General features: G+C 39.3%; 2 protein-coding genes across 3 annotated transcripts in view; one reads left to right on the forward strand and one right to left on the reverse strand.

Annotated features, from left to right (window-relative positions):
* The window catches only part of LOC145303401 (enoyl-CoA hydratase, mitochondrial-like), a 71,804-nt gene extending 54,719 nt beyond the window's left edge, over nt 1-17,085 (reverse strand). The window contains exon 1 of the mRNA XM_080144716.1: nt 16,974-17,085. The gene's annotated coding sequence lies outside the window, so the exon portion shown is untranslated. The remainder of the gene's footprint in view (nt 1-16,973) is intronic.
* A 25-nt stretch (nt 17,086-17,110) lies between these two features.
* Nucleotides 17,111-25,546, forward strand: part of LOC145303400 (uncharacterized) — a 45,784-nt gene continuing 37,348 nt past the window's right edge. Inside the window, exons 1-2 of one of the 2 annotated variants that reach the window (XM_080144714.1) lie at nt 17,111-17,215; nt 22,246-22,691. In XM_080144714.1, coding sequence (XP_080000840.1) covers nt 22,320-22,691 — 372 coding nt within the window. In that variant the 5' untranslated portion in view covers nt 17,111-17,215; nt 22,246-22,319. Of the gene's footprint in view, nt 17,363-22,245; nt 22,692-25,546 lie in introns of both variants that reach the window. The other variant, XM_080144713.1, reaches the window with a different exon arrangement.

Raw genomic sequence — 25,546 nt, forward strand, 5'->3', positions numbered from 1 at the left:
TTTACAATTTTTCAGGAATTAAGCCTCCCTACCTGTGAAGCGATAAGTGGACATTTTTATTCAGTGTGTAAAAACCACTTTGAACAACATATTTTGAAATTAGTACGTCAAAAATATATAGGTTAGTAGATAATTAAAATCTACTGTGTTTGGTGTAAGGTTTTTTTGCTGTTATTGCTTTTCTTTTTTTTACAATTTTTGCTAGTTGCTGGATCAAAATTTTACCCACTAGATTGCAAATGAAATCTCCAGATCTAGCAGGAAATGCTAAATTGGCAACACTGATGATAACTCTTTCCCACCTTGTTGCTTTTTACCTACTTGTCGAGGAGGATTCCTTCTCGACAGTGGCTCTTAGTCCAGCTGGTCAAGAACTGTCTATGTACTTTTTTTCTACCATCTCACTTATTCTTGGTAATCCCCACTGCCAAAATTAAAATTATTATGGAGTTGGAAATCATATTCCTATAGAAATTTAACATAAAATAAGCAACCACTTTCAGGCCAGTAGCAATAAATGGAACTCAGAAATGTGGACAGAAGTTTGAACAGTAGAAGTTTTAAGAAATTCATAAATGTATTTGTAATATCGCTCACAATGAGGATTGCACTTTAAACCTCCAGAGGCATGTCACTTAGAACAAAATTTTATCTTGAATTTTATGTTATGCCACGAGGCTTAGTGGCCACTTCTAGTATAACCTATTCTTGTTTTATTTACATGTATAATCTTGCAACTTATCACTATATATATATATATATATATATATATATATATATATATATATATATATATATATATATATGTTATTAGTTTTTGCGATACATTTTTAAATGAATTCAATTATTTACGAAAGTGCATTTTTACCTAAATGTGAGTTGGGAATAATTTTCCCTTTAACTAATTTGATACCCCAACATGGGGAGCGATATATATATATTGTTTTTAAAATATAATTATCCACTGACACGTGTTTCGTCGTCTACGACTCATCAGAGTTGCTGAATCTAGTGAGATTCGAAATCAGGACCCCACGGTAATGAGCCTAACCTCTTTATTGTAGATGACCACATGATCCTATACTGTCCAGTCACCCGACTGGAAGGAGGCTATGCGGCAGCCTATCTATCTGAAAACAATTTCTCAGACTGGCTAAAATAGTGGTATAGAGATCTAACTCATACACTACTACTACTCATGGCTTTCCCCTGGTCTCACCTTAGTATAGTTTTTCCACACTTACATGGAATTACATACACACAATCATGATTTTTCTTTAGGGGGCTTAACTCATACAAAATACTTTTTTCAGAGAAATTGAGTCACTCCTAAATACCGTCTTACCGTCTTGATTTCATGTGGATTACATATTCTTTGAATTTTTTTTTAGACAAGTCCTTTTAAACAGTATACAAACTATGGTGAGTTTTTGTATTGTATCTTTTGGCATTTGATTGTGATTTCTTGGGACTGATGTCATGCTCTCAGGATAGTTGTTTCGATGTAAGGTTTCTCTTAAACTGTCTATTGCTTCTTGAAATCTATTGAGCATAGAAGATGCCATGTTTGCCTACTTTGGCTTTTCGACAGGAATTTATCAATTTGCATGCTAAACTGTCTTAGTGGAAAATTGGAAATGTGAGCATCAGCAATAGGTTCCCAACGCCCATGCAATTACACAATTCTATGCATGGCAGCAAATTCACAAGAGATTACATGCAAATACGTACAACAGGGAGTCATGTGAATGTATTTCTATCTTTACTAGTATATAAAAAGTCTGATGCTCTACTGACTGAGCTATGGGGGCAAACCAAAACGACCAGAAAATGCATTGAATCATAGAAATTAGGAATTTGTGATTTCTGGAAAATCTGTAACAGTGTAGTAAATAATAGGCAATCAACCCCCCCCCCCACACACAATCCAACAATCATGAGGTTGTTTGTACAGCAATTAAGAAGGCTAACATGCTTTCCTATCGGTTTGCTCAAACTCTACTTTGGACCCAGAAAACTATTCCATCCCTGATTTTTCTTTGCGGACAGAAACCACACTAGATGATCTGAAAATCATTCCTTCTCAAGTACATGATATAAAAAACCTAGACACCTCAAAAGCATATGAATCTGATCTCATCTCGGCTGTGCTATTAAAAAAATGCTCTGCTGAGGTTGCTACAGGGGGGGGGGTCAACAAAAACCGTCCTCTCATGACGAGATCGGTTCTACACATGCGTCAGATGACATCATGACCTGATTTAGTTTAAATAGTTGAAGAACTGAGAGAATTTTGTGTATGTCGTGTTAGCTCAGTTGGTTAGAGCGTTGGGTCATTATCTAAACGTTTTGGGTTCGAATCGTGGTATGAGATGTCTTCTTTTTTTTTTTGATTTTTTAAATTTAAATATTGAAGCAGGGTTATTTAATCCATTTTTTCACGTAACGTTTGTTTTTCTGTTTTTTTTTTTACTTCGCTTATTCTTAGGTTTTCATTAACACCCCCACCCCCAACCGACCACACACACCTAAAAACACCCGGATACCCACCGATTTTTAAAATTTTAATATCGAAACAGGCTTATTTAAGCCATTTTTTTGGTTTGTTTTTAGTTTTAACGTTTGTTTTTCTGTTTTCATTTTTGTTTTTGCTTTTTCGATTTTTACATTTAACATCGTTCGTTTGTCTTACGTTAGTTTTTTTTTGTGTTTTTTTTGATGTTTTGCATCTAAGCTTCAGCCTCTATCCCATTGACGAAACGTTGCATCCCTCTGTCTGTTCTACAAGTATTTTAATGGTGAATGCTCTGACGAACTGCAGACATTTGTGCCCCCACGACGTAGACACCCTCGACAAACCCGACAGGCAGCTAAATCCCACCCCCACACAGTAGAGATCCCTAAATGTAAAAGATCTTTCTACTCCAGTAGTTTCTTCCCCAGAACCGCTAGATTCTGGAATTCCATTCCAAGTTCCTGCTTCCCTAACTGTACTGACATGCAGAAGTTCAAGTGCAACGTGAACCGACATCTTGCTGCCCAAATTCCAACATAGTGCCCCAGTAGTTGCTGCCCCTGATAGTAGCCCCCTACATCAAAGTGGCAATGCGCCTTGTTTGGGGTGAAAATGTAATAAAAAAATAATAAATAAAAAAAATTGACTGCTTTTTTTTTTTTTTGCTCAACATACACCTCCAAACACCCGGGCAATGCCGGGCTGAAATGCTAGTTATTACTATAATTTTAGTTTCACTACACAGCTATGTTCTGTGCTTTTTTGTATAATGAACTTTGCTCTCTTTGGCTCTTCCTCCTTATTTCTTTTATTACAAACTTTCTCCTCTGTGGAGAATAACATGGTTATTATAATTTGTCTGTTTATTGATTCTGATAGGCTTCGCTTTCCATCCATGTGAGGAACTTTTGATAATTTAAGAGTAAATTAAGGATGCATGGATCTAAGATAAGGTAAGAACTTCTTTAAGCCCAGTTTTACATTTTGGACTCTCCTCTCCATGTTTTCGATTGACTGAAAGTGGTATGGAGGCGTTTTGTATTATAATCTGTTGTGTCAGAGCTCGGACAGAACAGTTTATAGAGTTTGTATGACCGGTAGGTCACCTGAGTCTCAGAGACTGGTTGATGTGCTGTGTCAGAGGGAAATGTTTATCAGAGTGCTTTCATTGCAAGAATAAGATTAAAAAAAGAAAAACTCAACGATTTGTGTCTATAATACCAAACATGTATTTTACGATATTTAACAATTTATTTAGGTTGTTCATCCCAAAAAACCGGGAGCAACCAAAACTCTCTTTGGATTTCTTTAAATACTGGGAGCAGTGGATGGAGAGGTGAAGTCTGTAGTCAATTATCTGCAGCCGTGTTGCCTCCCCACTGAATCTCATTGGTCGATCTTCATTATTGATCAATTTCATGCGCCCTGTTCTCATGATATTGTTGATTGTAGGGAGGAGGTCACAAAAGGTTGCAGCATATGTCAATCTGGGTTGCCAAGCTGCTTCCAAATCCGGTTGCACAGGATACGTCAATTTTTCGAAGATAAAGGATTTATATAAACTCATCTGATGTTTTAATAAAATATTTTGACGACCATATTTTTTAAAATAAATAAATAAAAATCAGGAAAAAGTTATGGCCTGTTTACCCGTCATCAATGTTGAATCTGACTTGCCATAAGCCAACCTGTGACAGCACAGTATGGTAGACATCCTACTTTCCTTAATCACATTATTAAACTTTCCTCATAGAATTATGGTGTGTTGACAAGGTTCTTAGCAAATATTGCTTTCACTATTTGTCTTATAGTAGTAGTTTTCCTATTTCTCAGCTTTATTACTTCTAGCCAATCGAAGAAGGGATCTACATAGATAAAAAAAAAATAAACGTCTCCGATATGTGCATGGTCTGGTTGAAATTTTGTATGAACCTTTTTTATAACACAGTGTAGTGAACAAAGTATTATGGCATATGTTTGATGCAAAGTTAGGAATTAATATGGATTGGTATTTAATGTAAAAATGAACACAAATTTAATCATATTCAACCATCAGTTTGGCATAAAACATTCATTCTTAGTCAATGACTATAACTTTTGCCCGTTTTTAACATTTATGCAGGCATCCATATTTTATATCTAATTCGAAAAGTAAGAAACATAGAAATCAAATAAGAATAGCAATCATAACATAAGAGTCAGGGTTGAGGATACGAGAAGAACAGAGCCAATGTTCTCATGAGAGAAAGAGCTGGCTCATGCCCAAAAAAGAGGATGTTGTTGCAGAGTCTGATGTGGATAAGTCTGGGGTACGAGAGTTGCATGATCTGCACCATATGAGAGTAGAAAGGATGTTATACCTGGTGAGAAAAGTTGACCCAAGTGTCACCAAGGAACAAGTAAAGCAAGTGGTCAGGACTTGTGACAGGTGTCAGTCAATTAACCCAGCTCCAAGCACACACGAAGTTGGAGAACTAAGTGTGACTGGGACCTGGGAAAGACTGGCAGTTGATGTAATCCATTACAGGGGTGGGCTTTTCATGACAATGATCGACTGTGGCCCTGGGCACTTTGCCTTATGGAGAAGGCTGCAAGACGAAACGGCCAGTGAAATAGCCGCAGCCCTCGACATGGTGTTTCTAGAGTGAGGTCCGGTGGAAGAGCTGCTAACTGACAATGGTACCGCATTTAGATTGGTAGCAGTGATGGATGTACTGATTAAATGGAATATCCGTCAATTCTTCAGCACTTCCTATAGACCTAGTGGCAACAGGATTGTGGAAAGAAACCCCGAGACAATAAAGGCAGTGGCAGAAAGAGGGAGCACCTTGCCCTAGCAAGCTGTCTACTGGTACAATATATCGCCTAGATCGGGACAAGTGCAAGAGACAGTTCAACACCTGTTGATATTCATGTACTCCTGGAGGTATTATCTCAGGATTCTTCCAGCAAGCAGAGAGACAGAAGCAACAGGAACCATCAAACTCAGGGATGAAGTATGGGTGAAGCCCCCAAGGGTGCAATGTACGACACTGTGGAGCAGAGAACGTGTGACTGGGAGTAATATGAGCATCAACATTGCGGTAGACGGGGTACCAAGACATATTCTGGATATTAGGCCAGTTGAAAGTGAAACAGTGGAAAGTGATATGCAGTAAGAGGGTGGTGAGACACCTCGGAGGCCGAGTAAGGAAAGACGACTGCCACAGCAGATAAGGAAGTACGAAATGTGATCTAGAGATGAGAGAGGTATGTTGTCTTAAGTTAAGGAAACAGAAGTCTTACCACGTGTGTGTGTCAGACGAGGTTGGGTGATAAAGAGAGAGATTAAGGATGGCGCCTCTGGTTTTATAAGCTGTGGTCTCGCGAAATCTTGCCACACACATGCAAATGGGGAAAATAGGCTGTGTAAAAACAGACTGAGTTGAGAAGTAGGATTGTGACCTTTGACGATGGTTGGATTTCTAGTCATGTGTTTGGGAGACTGCTGTTATGACTTCTGATGAGTTGAGCAACAAAAGAACACTTCCTATAAGCAATGAACTTGAAAAACAATTGGTTGCCTTCAGGCTAAGCTTACAGTGTAGTATCTGTTCTGATACTACACTTAACCTTTTCTGTCCTCAGTCAGTGGAGGAGAAAACTTCATGACTAAGACAATTTAAATTTTTGTTCCTATCCAGAGTGCCCCTTTTTGGGGAGCCGAATTTTCCTCACCTTTTGTCTAATTCTGCCCTCGTGGGGAAGAAAGTAAATAGTTACTAAGGAAAGTGTTATGGCTTGCAATAAACCACAAAGAAAACAGAACAACGGAATAGAGTTTAAACAATGTATTACTGGAACAACAACGTAAAAAGGTTACAACTGAAAAGAGTAGTAAACACCACCGAGCAGGCGAGGGTCGCTCTGGTGTTAATATTTATTTGCATAAATATACACAAAATGTGGCACAAGGCCAAAAATAGGGGGGGGGGTTAATGTGGACCTATCTAACATAAAGTTAACTTAACTAGACTCTTTCACCAGAATACCAGAATCACTCTATGGGAATCCTAATTATAACCCGAAAAATGATATATACATGATGTGGGGGGGGGGGGCTAAACATTTTATATACAAAAAGAATGAAATATTTACAATGAAAAAATAGTAGTTAGTAAAAGAGCCCCCCACTACTAATTGTGGCAGATAGAAAGCTTTGTCAGTCGAAAAGACGCAGGTCCACACGAAAACTGACTTTATTGAATAAACACCACAAAGACGACCTGCATCACTGACAAAGCAGTCCATCCGTCACCTAATTGGGGTCGGGAATGGGGGTTATCGAACCTAAGGTGGGAAAAAAAAAAGGGGGGGGACAAGGGCAAACTAAAAGAGGGACTGGGACGATTAACACATACATACTCTAGCTAAGCTAAAAAAAAATCAAACAATAAAGCCTAACTAACCCATACTAAACTAATCGGTCCGATACTGATGTCTTGTTAGTTCAGGACACCCAAAATCCTTTTTGACCTAAATCAAATCAGAAACGAATTCAAGGCCAGCTCCAGTCACTCTACACAGTCGCGAAGCTTTCACCCACCTTTCGTTGAAATTCACAGGAGTGAGTTTCACCTTCTCCAGCTTAATTCGCATTTTCAACCGATGCTTGAACATGAGAACAAGCTGGGGAGCAGTGAAGGTCTCATCTCCGTAAACCTCCTTCTGTCGTGTCGACCAAATCACGCCTCTCATAACAGCTAGCAAACACAGAAAAACATAACGTTCCTCTTTCTTCATACTCGGCGCCCAATTGCAGCACGGGGAAACCGCATCCAGCACAAAAAAACGCCCGTTCAGTATGCGAACCGTGAAGCTCTCAACTAACTCACATAACGGTCGAACGATAGCGCAGCGGAAGAAAGCATGGCTTAGGTCTTCCTCCCATTCTCCACATCGGACACAACTAGGTGTCATTGTAAAACCCGCTATGAAAAGTTTTTTGTGAACCCAGAGGGCATCTCGGATTACCAGCCAGGTGAGCAATACCTCGTAGTTATCGAAACAGCTCATCCCGGGCGCCCAAGGCCATATCGAGCGACGCTCCTCATTCGTGAAACCGAACTCCTCAATCTTTTCGTCTCGGACAGATCCCCTCACTAAAACCCTATATAGCGCTTTGCGAGACAACAGCCGGGTGTCAGAGAGGCTTTCATTCACCCGTTGAAGGAACCTCAACGCCTGTCGACACTCGCGATAGAAATGGCATTCGTTTCGGGGCCTCCTGCGTGCCTCCTCCTCAGCCGAATGCACACTCTCCAAAGCCGGAAAGGCTTTCTTAGTGTCTTCCATCCAGAAGACACCGTTCCCTAAGTCAGGTGTACACATTCGGTCCAGGTATATCAGCCTTAGAGTGTGTCTACGTATTTTGATATTAGGCATACCCAGACCGCCTTCAGATGGATGCAGGCAACAGATCTCCCGAGCAACCATGGCTTGCTTTCCGCGCCATAAGAACGCGAAAAGAGCACGCACTAGTTCAAGTAGTGAGGACTCCGGGAGTGGAAGCACTGATAGACGGTATAGGATCAGGGGGTAGATATGAGTATTGCATACCTCCGCCCGACCCTTTAAAGTTAGATTTCTCAAAGACCACAAATGAGCTGTGGTCTTGACCGCTTTCAACACTTCCGACCAATTTTTCTCCAGCTGGAGGTCGGGGCCAAACCAGACGCCGAGTAGCTTGCAGGGCCCATCAGTCCAGCCAAAGGGCCCCTGAAGGGGCGTTCCCCTCCAGGCACCAACACGTAAGCCAATAGACTTAACGTGGTTGATTATGGCCCCTGTTACCTGTGCATACCGTCTTGTTTCCATGTCGACGACTCTAATCTCGGCATTGCTCGTTACAAGCACAGTCACGTCGTCGGCATAGGCGGTATACTTTACTGGGGTAGAACCACCTGGCAAAGTAATCCCGCGAAGGACCGGATTCACCCTAAGCTGGCGCAAAAAGGGCTCAAGCGCGATGACATACAGCATGGGTGATAACGGACAACCTTGACGGATAGATCTTGTTAACCTGAAGGGCTTCGATCTGACCCCATTCACCTCCACCATAGCACCGGGGTTAGCATACAAGAGGCGAATCCATGAGCGAAACTGGGGTCCAAACCCAGCCGAGCAAAGAACAGCCCCTAGGTAACGATGGTTCACCCTATCGAATGCTTTGGACTGATCTAAATTGATCAGCGCGGCTTCTGTGTCGACTTTCTCTATGATCAAGCGTATCGCGTGCAAATTATCTTGAATCGTCCGGCCCTTAACAGAACATGTCTGTTCGGGACTTATGAGACGATGTAAAACAACCTGCAGACGATTTGCTAAGATCTTGGCCAAAATCTTTAACTCTGTATTTAACATCGTTAAGGGCCAGAAATTGCTAATCCCATCCCCTCCATTTTTACCTTTGCGAAGCAATTTAATGATCCCCCTGGTAAAGTACTGAGGTATAGACCCGTTCCTAAACCAGGAGTTGAAGAGTGTGGCCAGCAAAGGAATAAAAATGGGCGACAGCCTCAAGTACACCTCGTAAGGCAGACCATCAATCCCAGGGGTCCTGTCTAGCCCAACTTGTTTCAGAGTCTCAAGGACTTCTTCCTCTTTTATGCTACCTTCACACGTAGCTGCTTCGGTCGTTTCAAGGCGAGAAAAGTCAGCTAAATACGTGTCAAACTGTTCAATCTCCAGACCGGGCTCCATGGTAAAAAGCTCCTGCAAATGAGCTCGAAAACCCTCCAGGATTCCATCATTTGATGTTACGGTTCGTCTGTCCGGCAATGTGACACTGGCGATGTGTCGGTCAGTCGCACGTCGACGCTCCTCCGCACGCATTGACGTGGCCATGTTTGTTGCCTCGTTCGGCACTCTTTTTAACCTAGCCCTAACTACTAGACCCTGGTCCTTCCTGTTATCCAGGGAGTCCAGTTCAGCCTTAATTAAAGTATAACTATCACTATCCCCCTCCTCCACCGCCCTTCTTAATCTATCATCTAGTGCCGCTTTCGCTGCTCTAGAACTAAGATTGAGTCGATGACTAAAATCAGCAGCGAAGGACCTAATTACTTGTTTAAGTTTTCCCCACCACTTATTCCCGATAATAGCTCCCGTCAATTCCCTCTGTATTGTTAGTAAAAGCTGTTCCCGGAAGCCCTTCACGTCGAACAACGACGTGTTGAACTTCCAGTAACTAGCCATCCTAGGTTTAACGCTATCTAAGTTTACCCGACCCCGGACTAACCTATGGTCCGAATAAACTATGTTATGAAAACTTGGACAGTCTAAAAGCCCTAAGTCGACTCTCCTAACTAAGAACCGATCGATGTAACTCGAAAGTTGCACCGGATCGGAGCCGCGTCTACCTGTCCAAGTCCAAACTACATCCCCGGGCTTTTCGTTTCGAAATTTATCGACAAGATCAAACTTGTCAATAAAGTCTCGAAACGCCTTAGCATCCCGGTTCTGGTTAGTAGCCCTTGAAGTATTACCCCCACGATCTAAATCGGGATCCAGGACCGCGTTCCAGTCTCCCGCTAAAACTATCCACCGAGACGAATTCATGAAGGGCTCGATCCCCCGGAAAAAGGAAACCCTCTCGCCATGGCTATTGGGAGCATAAACCCCAATAAATCGAAATGCCACATCCTTTACGGTAACATCCAGCACATGCACTCTTCCCTCTGGATCAGCATAGACTGGGTCACACGAAGCATCAAGAGTGCGTCTAACTAGCCAGGAAACACCCCTCGAGTGGGAATCAAAATGTGCTGAATAGAGCTGAAAGTCCCTAAGCAGCACACCCTGATAATCACTGGGAATGAAGTGAGTTTCCTGTACACAGCATATATCCACCCTGAGGCGTTGAAGGTCGCGTGCAACTCGAAGTTTACGAGAGGCGTCCCTCAACCCTCGGACATTCAAAGTAGCTAACCTTAAAGCCATTGTGATTTATCTAGGGTTGGGTATCCTTAACAAACATGGACGGTGCCAAGACACCGACAGCTGTCCCCAATGATCCTGAGGTCATCTCATTAGTGATGGCCCCATCAGGGGACAGACCACCGATGTCTAGAGGAAATGTTAACTTAATCGCTCTATAAAGTGAAGGGTGGATTTTTATGGGGACCCGTCCAACACATAGTTTCTCCATTTTAAGTATGTCGGAGTCGCTAAAAAAGGCTGCTGGAGGAATGATATTAAAAGCAGAGTTTGCTTCCTCCAGCATAGTCCAAACTCCTTTGGCCTCTTCACGACTTCTGACCACAGTTAAAAGTCTTTTGGCATTAGGAAAATTTTCTGGGTTTGTAATGTCCAGTTTGCTTATCTGCTTCATCGCGTAGAGGTTTCGGTAGTCTTTTCTACCGTGATTTTTTGATATGGTCTCTATATTAGCCGTGATCTTACACACGTCTTTGCCCTGAAAAAAAGGGGGTCTTTTCTTTTTTTGGTCTTTTTCCACGGAGGGACTTCTTTGTCTTTTCTTTTCAGAAGTAGAAGGGCGAGGTGATGGAGGAGGGGGCATGTCAATTTTCATAGGGGAAGCGGGGGGGGGGGAGTTTTGGGGTGTATTGTTTGGGGAGCAGAATGGAGACGGTTTAGGGGACGGTTTAGGGGTCTTTTTGGATGGGGAGCCTAGGGTTGTCAACTTTGGGTCTCTTTTTGGTACGTTTGCGGGAGAGAGGGGTGGCGCTTTACGGGGTGATCTTTTCTCTTTTGGAGGAGGGGCAGGCTTTTCGGGGAAGAGAGATTCGGGGAAATCTAATATTTTTTCCTTTTCTTTTTCTTTTTTCTTCTCGCTTTGCTTGCGCTTTTCATCAAGCGAGTCCTTTATTTTTAGCAGGGCCTTAAACTTGTTGCCCCCCGGGTCTTTACTGGTCCTAATGTCTAATATCTGCTCTTTGGTCAGTTTATCCACGTACGTTTTACGAGGCGATTTAGAAAACGGTACCAGTGTCCATTCTCTCTTTTTGGGCGATTCCATCTCGGAGTTGAATTTTTTCTCAAATTCTTCTGTTGTGATTTCTTTAATCACTTCAATTTTTTCTCTTGTATTTGGCGTTCTAGCCTCAGGTTCGAGGTGCCCAACAATCACCTCTTTAGGGTTTGTTGTGTTTGTTACATTGGTTTTGTTCTTTTTCGGACAGGTGTAGGTTAAGTGACCTACTTCACTACAAATCCAGCAGGTCGGCCTCCTCCCTGTGACCACAATGGGGAGTTTTTCAGCTCCCGCTTCCAGGAAGTAGGGTATTTCGAGGAAAGCTTCTTTGTTTAATAGGATGTCGAAGGACCAGTCTCCGTTGTACTGGTCCACCTCTATACCAGTAATATCACCGAATTTCAGGAGGTAGGCAGCTAGATATTCACCTGGGACCGCCCCTGGAACTTCGAAAATGGAAACAGTTGTTCTCCTCCGTCCTAGGTACTCCATTCTTAAAATGTAGTCTTGTGTAATGATTTCCTTTTTGGTTAGTGCGACACATTCTTCTTCTGTTTTAAACAGGGCGGCCCAGGTATTGTAGCCTCTGCTTTTCGTTACACATTCCGCACGCATTCCTGCCGTTGCCACTAATTTGGTCACCGTTTCCTTAGTTGACCTGATCAATTTTTTGGTCTTGCGATCAACCACAAAAAGTGAGATCGTTTTCTTGGCAAATTCCTGTAGCCGTGGTGCTTCTAAAGTAACTCCTGTTTCTGTAACATATTGCAGACATTTCCTTGCTTCCGTTAAAAAGTTATTAACATCAATTTTAACTTTGGGTGGTTTTGCCCACCCATTCTTTTGTTCGCCACTTTTGTCCTCTTCCGACGGCACATTGCTGGCGGACGCCATGGCCGACGGGTTAGAGAGGGGGAAAAAATAATAAAAAAAATAAGGTAAAAGTCCCGTTCAAAAATAACAGCAGGAAGATAACAGCAATAACAACTTTAACAAATAAAACAAATTTAACACGGCAATAACAATAATAATAACAATATGTAAAACAATCGCAGGAAAAATAACAAACCAACGTGACGATAAAGACTCCGGTAACTAGCGTCTTAACTCAGGGTCGTTCTGGTGTTTAATCCACACCTGGGATCAAACGGTCTATGGTTTATATAATGGATAGAACAGTCCATTTGGAGGGTGATTCCCCCACAACAGAAAGGCAAGCAAGAGCGGAATTGCAGTGTAAGTGTAAATGAATGGTGAGAAATACCGGGAATGTCATGTAGGTTGTAGCCATTAATATTATGATATATTAATAATATAAACATATAAATATAAAAAAATATGGTTGGGTACTTCTGCATTTATGAACCCACGATTTCCACAAAGTTACTCGGGTGTGCCTGGTAGATAACAGAAACGGCTGGGCGAGCCTTATTACAAAAAAAAAAAGAAACACAAATTGTTACAACCCCATTCCCATGTTAAGAATGGCAACAACCACTGAAATCTATTATGTAATACATTAGAAAAAATTTTTTTATTATCCAGAAAACCAATTGTCGACTGTTCCTGATTCTTCCCATCATCTGCTGGGCACACCTGAGTAACTTCGTGGAAATTGCAGTTTCATAAATGCAGAAGTATCAAAAGTTGTTATGGGGTGTTGTTTTAGTGCTGCGAATTTAGTGGTTTTTCTGCTAGATCTGGAGATTTCGTTTGCAATCTAGCGGGTTAAATTTTGATCTAGTTGCTAGTGTTTTTATTCTAGAAAATCTGGAGATATTTGACGGACACACACCTGCAATTTAAGATTTAAAAAATAAAGAAAAGCACTTGAAAATACTTGAAACCATAAACTGAGCTTATTCAGATAGGTAGAAAAGTAACATTTATTGTCTTTGGTAACAATTATTGGTAAAACTTGTTGAAAACACTCTGTTTTAGGGCTGTTTTAAACATGGACTGGAAATTAAAATTTCGCTCCGTTTTAATCTTTTTTTTAAAATTGCTCTGGTCCCACGTTTTACTTAAGAAATGGTTGACAAACAATATACTTTACCGATAAGGAAGTTTCGATTTCTCAAAAAATGTCACCTTCCTCTCTTTTTCCCTGAAAGAAAACAGTGTTTGGCACTTCAAACATATGACTGTTTTGTGCAATATGTCATGGTTTTCAACCAAAAGAAACCCCTCATCAAAAAAGATCCCAACACCACAGCTGATGACCTTCTGACAAGTATTTCGACTTGAATAATTATTCCATGGAACACTGTAACAGTACAATTCCTGCCAGAATAATATTCACAACTTTCCCAGCTTCAATTTGATATGACACATGAATATAAACCTCAAACAGATAACTCACTACAGTACATTAAAAACACAAAAACAAACATAAATCAAAAACAAAAAAGATGACCAGTGTTGCAAGCTGCTTTTGTCTACAACTACGTCTGCCGAATGAATATAAATACAGCGGGTTATTTCAACAAGAGACAGATCAGCCTGGCTCGTCAGGCAGTGAGGGTTGCCCCCACCAGCAGCTCAACCCAATGCAGCATCAGCAGCAGCTGAACCACTACAGAATGGGCTAGTTTACCTCCCCAGACAGCAGCCGAACCAGCAGTAGCAGCAGACACTTGCTGCTGACTTACTTGATAGGCGAACCCAGCAGCAGCCATTCGCCGTCGATTCGCTTGATTTCCAACAGCATCAAACATTCTTTCTTCCCTTCTTTTTCACTTCTTCTCGCTTCGACGTCACATGAGAACTGCCTCTCGTTTTCATAACATCGTCGCTGTCAAAGCCTTCAAAACCATAATTACACACGCCACGTGGGCACTCAAAAATCACGCTTATGCACACACACACCCATTCCGCATATTTTCTAATTAATAACAACAACGAATTACTTTCCCCATGGGACTTTTAAATAAAGCGAACTTCGCCAGTTAAAACACCAACCTTAAAATAAGGACATATTTTTTACACAAGCCTTTTACCTTCTAATCTTATTAATTCCATGAAGGATTTTCATCTAACATTCTAATCATAATAACTTTGCAAGAACTTTCACCGATCAGACCTTTGCTTATTCATCTTGTTTTTGTTAAAAAATAAATGTGATGCATTTTAAACCAGAAGGCTGTGTCATTTTGCTTTATTCCTTTTTGTTTATTATTATTTTGTTTGGGGCAGAGAGATTTGATTTCACTTAAACTTCTTTTCCCTTACGACGGCACCTACTGTGCTTGTCATCTTTTCTTTGCCATCGTCGTTTTTTGTCTTTTCCTTGCCTGTGTCATTTTTTAGTTGCAGGATCGATTGCTACCGACATTCGGCCCAGCAACAAATACACCATGCTCTATTAGAAACCTAAACCTCCTACTTAAATCTTCTTGCTCCCAAAATGTTACTATTGTATAAAAATTCTTATATTTGCAAACTGAGCACATATCGGTGGTTGTGCTATCCATTTTTAAAATTTATTTTTTTAATTATGATACATCTTGTTGGCGCATGCGCAATTAAAAAAAAATTAAAACGGAACGAAATTTAAATTTTCATTCCATTTTTAAAACAACCCCAAAACTGGGATAGTATCGTAGTAATCGTTAGTATTGGAGATTTGATAAAGTGTTTTACTTAAGGGGGCGGTTCATCAGAAATTTGTTTATGTTGGACTTGAAGATATCCAAGTTGTAGTCAGGTGGGAAACAGGCAGATGGAAGAGAGTTCCACAGGCGTGCACTTCTAAGAAAGAAGCTTTGTTCATGGAATCTACGTTTTGGTTTTGGCACAATTAAAGAGTGGGGAAAATTTTTGACAGTGGTTTCAGCTAGACGGGTGTTTATCATGAACGATTGGTGAGGGGGGGGGGACCAGTGATTGAAGCTCAGACGAGCACTTGCCATGGTATTAATGATAAAACAAAGACAGGCTCGCAACGGCTCTTCTGTGGGAGAGAGGTTGCAGGGAAGAGAAAAGGGCATCCCCCACTAAGCCACAAAGTCTATTTTGTACTTTGTCAAGACAGGATAGGCTGTTTTTAGCAGTTTCCTGCCGAGATGTGGCAGCAGTACTCAATCCTTGGATGTACTTGGCTTTTATATAGATAGAGAATTGCATCAGTAGTGAGATATCTTCTGGAGCGGTAGAAGGATCCTACCATTTTTCCAGCAACCTTGGCAACAGACTTGATGTACATGTTCCATTTCAGGTCAGGAGTAAAGGTCAATCCCAGAAACTTATCAAAACATGGAGCCTCCCCTAGACGAGAGCCATTCATTTTAATTGATGCCAGATGGGGTCAGAGCGTTAATGATGTAAAGATAGGAGCTCGGTTTTAGATACATTAAAAGTAATCAGCCACCTCTTCCCCCACAGTACCACGCGCTCAAGATCAGAGGAGAGAGAATCAGAGAGAACTTTGTCATTTATGGCCTTAGATGTGTTGCCATAGATGGTCGTGTCATCAGCATAGATGTCAACGAATGATTTAAGTATGTGTTTTGGGAGATCATTGATGTAGATCAGGAAGAGAGTTGGGCCCAGGATGGACCCCTGAGGGACTCCAGCATTAATACTGAAGGCCTCTGATTTCTGCCCATCAACCACTACTCTTATGAGCCTATCAGAGAGAGAAATGATTTAATGATTGAGAAAACATTTCCAGTTATACCGTAGCTGGAAATCTTGTGAAATAGGCCCTTATGCCATAACTTATCAAAGGCTTTTGATATGTCAAGAGCAATTGCCCTAAAAAGGAAGCCTTTGTCGAGAGATTCACTAATCCTATGAGATATAACCGTTAGCACATCTGCTGTAGATCTGGCAGAACGGAAACCATATTGCATGTCACTAAGAAGGTTATTTCTGATGAGGTGGTTGACTACTTCTCTATTAAATATGGATTCCGACAACTTGCTCATGACACACAGGAGACTTATTGGTCTGTACTGATTATTACCTGAATTCTTAAATGCAGGGCATACTGATGAGATTTTCCAGGGTGTGGGGAAGCTCTTCTCCTTAAGGCAACGCTTAAACAGCTTTGTAAGTATGGGGGCAAGTTCTGGTTGGAGCTTTTTCAACACTATAATTGGAATGCCGTCAGGGCCAGTTGCTTGGCGACATCACACACAGATATTTGTATGTTGCAAGTTTTACCCAATTATTCTTTGATTTTTGTTTTCACCATTTTTTTTCCCGGTTAATCATTCTTAAAACTCGTTATAAAATCGATTTTCCAAGTATATGGGGGGGGGTGGCGTTCGAGCCGCTTTAGTTTAAAATACGATCTAAACATTCCCCTTAATTTAAAAGTATTTATTTAGGCATTTTTTAAAAGTATTTATTTACGTATTTTATTTAAAGTATTTAGTTAAGTACTTTTATTTAAAAGTGTAGACAAGCTAACAGCCGAAAATGGTAAAAGAAAGCAACACTAGCAAAAAAAAATAAATAAATAAAATATTATACTTATACCAAACGCAGTAAAATTTCAGACGGCAAACTAGCGATTTTCTGGAGATTTCTTTTCCCTAATCTAGCGGGTTTTTAAAATCTCAGTTGGCATCATTGGTTGCTATGTTAATTAAACAAAAAAGTTTGAACAACTTTGGCCGATAGAGGGCGCTTTTAGCCGAAGCGGTTTTTCGAAAAAAAAAAAAAAAAATGGCAATATGAAATAAATGAGGACTTTAGAACATGTAACAATAACCGAAAAAGTATGTAAGAAAATATCGATTACTTTTTTATAAAGTGGTCAAAAAGAAAAATCAAGGTTCAATACTTTAATTTATCAACATAAGAAATAGTATTTCTTATATTTATTTTCCGCCTCGCCGTGAACCTGTTTTTACTTAAAAAGAAAAGTTTGTATAATTTTGTCCGTTATATTTTTTGCTTTCTGATTATTTTCGTCTTTTTTAATGTTTACCATTTAAAATTAAAAACATAATTTTATCTTCTAGTTTATTTAGTGTTTATGTTATTATAATTAATAGTAATCGATTGATTTAATTCGCTTTCTGTAATACGTTAAATGTATAGAATTTAAAGTTTTTTTTTACGTGTTAAGTTTATTTTGTTTATTAAATTCGTTTAATGTTTTGTTTTTATTTTAATATTTTTTTTTTTACTTCTGCAGTTTACAAATCGTGATATACATTTTATTATTATTATTATTATTAAATTGTAAGGTGAAGTACAAAATAGTTAAAAAAGCGGGGGGGGGGGGAACGATCTCCCCCTCATGTTAAAAATGGGGTTCTAAATAATGTTATTATTTTAACACGGCCCGTATTCTGCGGAAATAATCATTAAAAAAACAAACTTTTTATTGATCTTTCATTAACTTCTGATGGGGTTGATACTTTTGCAGAATTCAGACCGTGCTGAAAAAATATTATTTTGAAATCCATTCTTAACATGCGAAAGGGACTTTTTTTTCTTTTCTTTTTTTTTTTTTGTAAATTTTTTTCTACGTTTTTATGCGGACCTGTGAGCGCCCATCCCTAAAATGCATCTTTTTCATTTTTTAAAGGTTTTTTTTTCCGATGATTATCATAGATTGAACAGAAAAAATTAAAATAAAAAAAAGGGGTCCACTTTCTCGTTATAACGTTCTAATCACGTGACACGTCGGTAAAGAAATAGACATGAAATCAGGAAGTGGAATGTTATAACAAGAAAGTGAATCCCCTTTTTAAAAGTCATTAAATTTATTGTTTTTCAAAAGAATTTCTGCTGTTATGATACTTAAGTCTGTAATCTACGATAACATCGAAAAAAGAAATTAAACATGCATTTAGGGGGTGGGCACTTTCGTACAGGTCCGCCGGTTTTGGGGGTATGCTGAAAACGAATATCGCATTTAAATTTCCGCAATATGCGCGCACAACAATGGCTACCACTTTCAACATAAAGAATTACAGTGATTTATATCCGGAAAACTATTTACGGACAATTTAAATACGATATTTGTTTTCAGCATACTCGAAAACCTATTTAAGTCGTCATGTAAAGGTTGAAACTAAGGAAAAAATCATCTTTTCTTTTTCTTTTAACTATTCTGTATTTGTTCACCTTAAAATTGAATTTCACTTGAAAATCGTATCTAAAAAAAAACTGTCCGTAATCTGCATGATGAAGTTAAATAATTGGGGCAAATGAACGACTTAATATTTTATTTTCAAAATAATTAATCAGTTAAAATAATCAAAATAATTCCTGTATTAGCTTTAAGAAAACGTGGAAAAATATAAAAGTTGAGCATATAAATAAATTTAAACTAATAACTAACATTCTATTAATATTTTGAAATTAATAAAAGCAATTTTGTAACCCACCCTCCCAAGAGATTCTACTTGTAGGCGATAAAACAAAATACAGCAACAAAACAGATGGGAGAGAGCAGTTTAGTTTCGTATATTCTTGTGTTTTAGGACAGTTAACTCAATTTTTATTTTCTATAGGAGATACATTCTGTGTGTTTTTTTTTTTTTTTCTTTTTATCATGGAGGGGGGGGTAGTCTACTTTTTTTTTTCTTTTTTTTTTCTTTTTTTTTAAAACTGATTACATGTGATTTTACGACCTTGCTAGTTCGACATGGTTAGTGGTAAAACAAATTAACAGCCTTAAAACGTTAGACAATAGTTCAAAAATGAAGAATCAGTTATACTAAATTTATACACAAAACTGATCTCGCAATCTAAATTCTAAAATATTTTTCTTTCCAAGTTTTTCCATATGTTCACAGGTGATGTAAAAACAACCAAAAAAACTGGTAGAATATAACTTTTTTTTTTTAGTGGGGGGGGGAGAGGATTGTGATTAGGAATTTAGTTGAATGTTAATCTACAAATTTACCAAAAATTATTTAAGAAAATAATTAAAAAACCAAACCACTTGACTGCTATGTTTCGCCATTACCTCCAAACAACTTAATTTTGCTCAAATTATATCTTAGTAAAAAATTAAATAAAATAGATACAGTTGCTTAAGAGATACTCAAGAATACACAGATGACACTATGATCTGTGGCAACACTTCAAAAGCCAACAACAGCCAAGATCTCTCAGTCTCTCTCTTCAGATCTTGAGCATGTAGTGCACTGCGGTAAAAATTGGCTGTTTAATTTTAACGCATCCAAAACTAAACTTTTATCTTTTCACCATAAATGTTCTGATCCCCACTTGGTCCCACTTGATATGAATGACTCTCATCTAAAAGAGACTCCCTGTTTTCACAAACTTCTGAGTTTGACCTTTACTCTTGACCTGAAATGGAAGACTTACATCAAATCTGTTGCCAAAGTTGCTTGAAAAATGCTGGCATCATTTTTACTGCTCCAGAAGTTATCTAACTACCGATGCAATCTTTTACATGTACAGGAGTCAGATATGTCCTAAAACAGACTACTGTTTCCATATCTGGGCAGGAGCTGCTCTGAGCACCCTATCCTAACATGACAAAGTTTAAAACTGGCTTTGAAACCTAGTAGGTGATGCCCCTTTCCTCTTCTCTGTAACCTCTTTTCCACTGGGGAGATGTTACAAACCTGGCTCTGCTCTATCATTATTTTCATGGCAAGTGCTCGTCTGAGCTCAATGGTTACCCCCTTGCCAAACATTCACAAAAAACACTTACTTAGCTACAATGACCATCAACAATTTCTCCCACTCTCTATCTGTGCTTAAATTTCAACGCAAATTTCATGAACAAAGCTTCTTTCTTAGAACTGCCCGTCTGTGGAACTCTGTTCCACTGGCCTGCTTTCCAGTTGACTTCAATATATAGTTGTCTTCAAGTTCAATGTAAACAAGTTTTTGTTGACTCCCTCTCTCCTAAATAATCAATTTCTACCACTAACTTAATACGCTGTTGTCTCGGTGATTACCGTACACTCGTTAACTCTTATCCTCAAGTGGGTTTTGAGCTTTCATAAGTGGTAACTCCCATATATATATAAAAAAAAAATCAGTTTTTCCATTCTCCAAAATTCTAATTTTGTATTCGTTCAGAGTTACTTCCCTTTGATGGAGCATTAAAATTTTGTGAAAAGAATATGTGATTGAGTTTCAAAAAACATTGCAAGAAAGAAAATTACCAAGCAATGCCAAGTAGATGCAGTTAATTACTTTTAGTTTACTTTCGTAAAATTTATGGGTATGCTTAGTGTATATAATACTGTTTATCACTTATGTGAGTTATTTTTATTTCTCAATTGTGTACAGCTTCGACAGGTACAGCTACTTAATATTATCAGGTGAGTGAAAAAATGATTTTGCCAGTTTGTAGAAATGGGCATTTTAAACCATTATAACTTATATTATGCATATTGTTATTGCCTGCAACTTCCTTCCCACAGAAGAGATGTTGTGAGTCCATCTCTGCTTTATCATTATTTTCATAGCAAATGCTCATCTGAGCTCCAATCTATGGGTCCCCTTGCCAAGCTTTTAAGAAAAACCCTCGTCTAGCTGAAACCACTATCAATAATTTCCCCCACTTTTTATCTGCTCCTAAACATAGATTCCATGAACAAAGCTTCTTTCGTAGCACCTCTGTGGAACTCTTCCATTTCCCTGCTTCCTAGCTGATTACAATATGGTCATCTTCAAATCCATCGTGAACAAGTTCTTGATGAGCTGTCCCCTTAGGTAATCCAATTTACGAAATTTCCACTACTAATAATTACTACAATATTGCCCCATTGATTACTGTACACTCATTAACTCTTAACCTCAGCGACCTCTGGGCCTTGATAAGTGGTGACTCCTTTGTAAAAAGAAAAAATTATTACTTAAATATATGACCATGATTAATTTATAACTTTTTTTTTTTTTTTTTTTTCAGATTATTAAAAGCATCATTAATATTTTTCAGTGATATTCTTGCCCATGTTGACCCCAAAACAACTTTCTTTAGCAAATAGAAAAGTTCCAAACTGACTTCAAAACTTAGTAGGTGATGCCTGCTTCTCTTTCCCATAGAAAAGACGTTGCGGACCTGTTTCTGCTCTATTGTTATTTTCATACTAGTTACAACCACTGTATATGATTTCCTCCACTCTCTAACTGTGCCTAAATCTAAATGCAGATTCTATGAACAAATCTTCTTTCCTAGAACTGCTTGCCTGTGGAACATTGTTCCGTTGATCAGCTTTCTGGTTGAATACAACATGGTAGCCTTCAAATCCAATGTAAACAAGTTCTTGTTGAGCCGTTCCCATAAATAATCAAATTCTAGCCAATTTACACCATTAATGATTACTACACTACAACCATACATTCATTAACTCTTATCCTCGAGTGACATTTGGGCCTTGATAAGTGGTGACTCCCAAGAAAAAAAAAAAAGAAAGTAATCTTCCATCATGATAATGCTCGTCCTCGACAACAGTATTGATTTCCTCGGAAAATTTGGTTGAGAAATCTTGCCCCATACTACATAGTCTAGCTCCCTGGGATTATCATTTATTTTGAAGATTACAAAACCGTTTAGATGCTCTTTGATTGACATTATGAGAGGAAATTAAACATGAGTTAAATTCGTATTTTACATCAAAACCAAAAGAATTTTACAAATAAGACATCAGCTCGTTGACAGATGAAATCACATTATAGAGGGCAAAAGTCATAATTGTTATGAATAAAGATTTTCAAAAATACAGTTTTCATTTCAAGATGAAAATTTAAATCTATGCAAACTTGTGCATCAACCTAATAGAAATCTTAATTTTCAAAATTTCAGCACCAGTTCATCAGCAGCTGTGATAATTTCCCCTTGACTTGAGTTTACCAATTCCAACGACCTGATCATCAATCATGTCATTGCCAGGCACTGTGTTTTCCAGTCCAACTCCCTACAGCCGACCCATGCCAATTGATGATGCTGTGAAGCAAACCCCAAGAAATAAAGTGTTCCCTACCAAATATTACACACCATCGCCTCTTGAACGAAATAAGAATCTGATAAATTCTTTGTCATCTACCTTGTCTTCGACTCCTCACCGTCTAAAGAAGCCATCGGTTTTTAATACACCCCAAAGTGTTTCGAGCCAGCTCACTTGGCATCATCATTCGACGCCACAATCACAGGTGAAAAACCCGTTTGAGATTGCGCTTGTCAATCAACTTCAGAATTCCCTCGTCAGTCCTGGAATATTTACGATAGCAACTCCAAGTACAGATGAAAAGGTATGTGATCATCTTTGCATCTTACAGAACTTTTTATTGTTATATTTTGTTATGTGTGCATAGGAGCTTTCAGATTTATTAAATACTCAATTTATTTAACTTAAAAATCAAAAATATTATATTTTTTATAATTTCAACATTTATCATAAAATTTATACATGGAACTGATCCCCCACTCTAAATTCTAAAATAACGAAGCTTTTACGACGCGCAGTTGGAAAATAGTAAAGTGTGAAAAAAAAACCAAACAGGTGCTCGTTTTTGATTGACGTGACGGCGATTTTGTGCGGGACAGTTTTTAATGATGTCAATAAATCAGTTTGTTTGTTTTCAAAAACCTGCTCCCCCGTCTGATATGACGAAGTCGACAAACATTTACTGGCTCTGGGCCTGTTATTAGAGTCGAGGTTCGCTTTTTTATACCGAAAACCGAATGTAACACATGCCGATTCGGGAAATGTGGAATAATTAACGTTTGAAAGTGAATAAAATTAAATAGACAGGCGAGCTCCGTGGGTAACTCAGATATTACAATTTATAGATGATATAAAAAGTTTTAAGAAGTTGCGAACCAAGCGAGCGCTTCTCTGAAAGAAGCCTTTTGTGGACATCGGGGAAAAGCGTACATACATACACACGTACATTTTTGCTTTTATTTTTTTTTTTATTTTTTTTTTTTTTTACACAGTGATCACCACTTATCAAGGCCCGGAAGCCACTCAGGGATAAGGGTTATTGTGAGTACATCACGTTAGTGAGGAGATTTTATGAAGTGTTTAATTAGGGGGGCAGTTCATTAGGAATTTGTTAACATTAGACTTGAAGACATCCAAGTTGTAGTCCGGAGGGAAGCAGGCAGACGGAACAGAGTTCCACAGGCGTGCAGTTCTAAGAAAGAAGCTTTGTTCATGAAATCCGCGTTTTGATTTAGGCACAGATATAGAGTGGGGGAAATTTTTCACAGTGGATTCAGCTAGACGGGTGTTTTTCGTGAAAGATTGGCGAGGGGGGACCAGGGATTGGAGTTCAGACGAGCACCTGCCATGAAAATAACAATAAAACAAGGATAGGCTCGCAACGTCTCTTCTGTGGGAGAGGGGTTGCAGGGTAGAGAAAAGGGCATCCCCCACTAAACCACGAAGTCTATTTTGTACTCTGTCAAGGCATGATAGGCTGTTTTTGGCAGCTCCTGCCCAGATATGGCAACAGTATTCCATCCTTGGCCGTACTTGGCTTTTATAGAGATAGAGAATTGCATCAGTAGTGAGATATCTTCTGGAGCGGTAGAAGGATCCCACCATCTTTCCTGCGACCTTGGCAACAGACTTGATGTACGTGTTCCATTTCAGATCAGGAGTAAAGGTCAAGCCCAGAAGCTTGTCAAAACACGGGGCCTCACCCAGACGAGAGCCATCCATCACAATTGATGCCAGCTGGGGATCAGAGCGTTGATGATGTAAGGATAGGAGTTTGGTTTTGGATGCATTAAAGGTAACTAGCCACATCTTCCCCCACTGAACCACGCGCTCGAGATCAGAGGAGAGAGAATCCGAGAGAACTTCGTCATTTACAGCCTTTGATGTGTTGCCGTAGATGGTCGTGTCATCAGCATAGATGTCAACGAATGATTTAAGTATGTGTTTAGGGAGGTCATTGATGTAGATCAGGAAGAGAGTTGGGCCCAGGATTGACCCCTGAGGGACTCCAGCATTTATATTGCAGGCCTCCGATTTTTGTCCATCTACCACTACTCTTATGAGCCTATCAGAGAGAAATGATTTAATGATTGAGAAAACATTTCCAGTTATACCGTAGCTGGAAATCTTGTGAAGTAGACCCTTATGCCATACTTTGTCAAAGGCCTTTGATATGTCGAGAGCAATTGCCCTAGAAAGGAAGCCTTTGTCAAGAGATTCACTAATCCTGTGGGATATAACTGTCAGCACATCTGCGGTAGATCTTGCAGAGCGGAAACCATATTGTGTGTCACTAAGAAGGTTATTCCTGCTGAGGTGGTTGACTATTTCTCTATTTAATATTGATTCCAGTAACTTACTCATAACACAGAGAAGACTTATTGGTCTGTATTGAGAGGGAGATGACTTATCACCTGAATTCTTAAATACAGGGCAAACTGAGGAGGTCTTCCAGGGGGCCGGAAAGCACTTCTCCTTAAGGCAGCGCTTAAATAGTTTCGTAAGTATGGGAGCAAGTTCTGGTTGAAGCTTTTTTAACACTATAATTGGGATGCCATCAGGGCCAGTTGCTTTACTGGAATCTAGGTTTTTTATTAGCTTGGCGACCTCATGCACGGATATTTGTATGTTACCTAGCTTGTTCTGTGTTATAGGAGGAAATATGGGAAGTTGATGGCCTTCGTCGCATAGGGTAGAATTAGCTGCAAAGTTCTTTGCAAATAGTTTGGCCTTGTCTGACGCTGACGAGATAACCTCTGGTCCATTGATAATGGTTGGGATAGAACGCACACTTCTGTTCAAGATCCTATTTGTTATTTGCCAAAACTGGTGGGAACCAAGCCGCTGATCAGCTACCTTGGATTTAACAGACTGGGCATATAGCTCTCTTGCATTTTTTATTACTCTTTTACAGTGGTTGCTGGCAGTCCTGAAAGCAGCTTTAGTCTCAGTGCATCTATTACGTTGGTAGTTATGGAAAAAGTGATTTCTGTGCGCGATAGCAGCAGCACATTCTGGGGAGAACCATGGCTGGCTGTTAGGTTTTTGTTGGAATTTTTTAGATGGTATGAATTGGTCTATGCCTACAATTAACCATTCGGTCAGATCTGATACTATAGAGGACACTTCCTTTTTAAACATGGAGTGCAGAGGTAAATC

Source organism: Euprymna scolopes, chromosome 19 (assembly GCF_053919585.1).
Source record: "Euprymna scolopes isolate OS-2025 chromosome 19, ASM5391958v1, whole genome shotgun sequence".
Taxonomy (NCBI): domain Eukaryota; kingdom Metazoa; phylum Mollusca; class Cephalopoda; order Sepiida; family Sepiolidae; genus Euprymna; species Euprymna scolopes.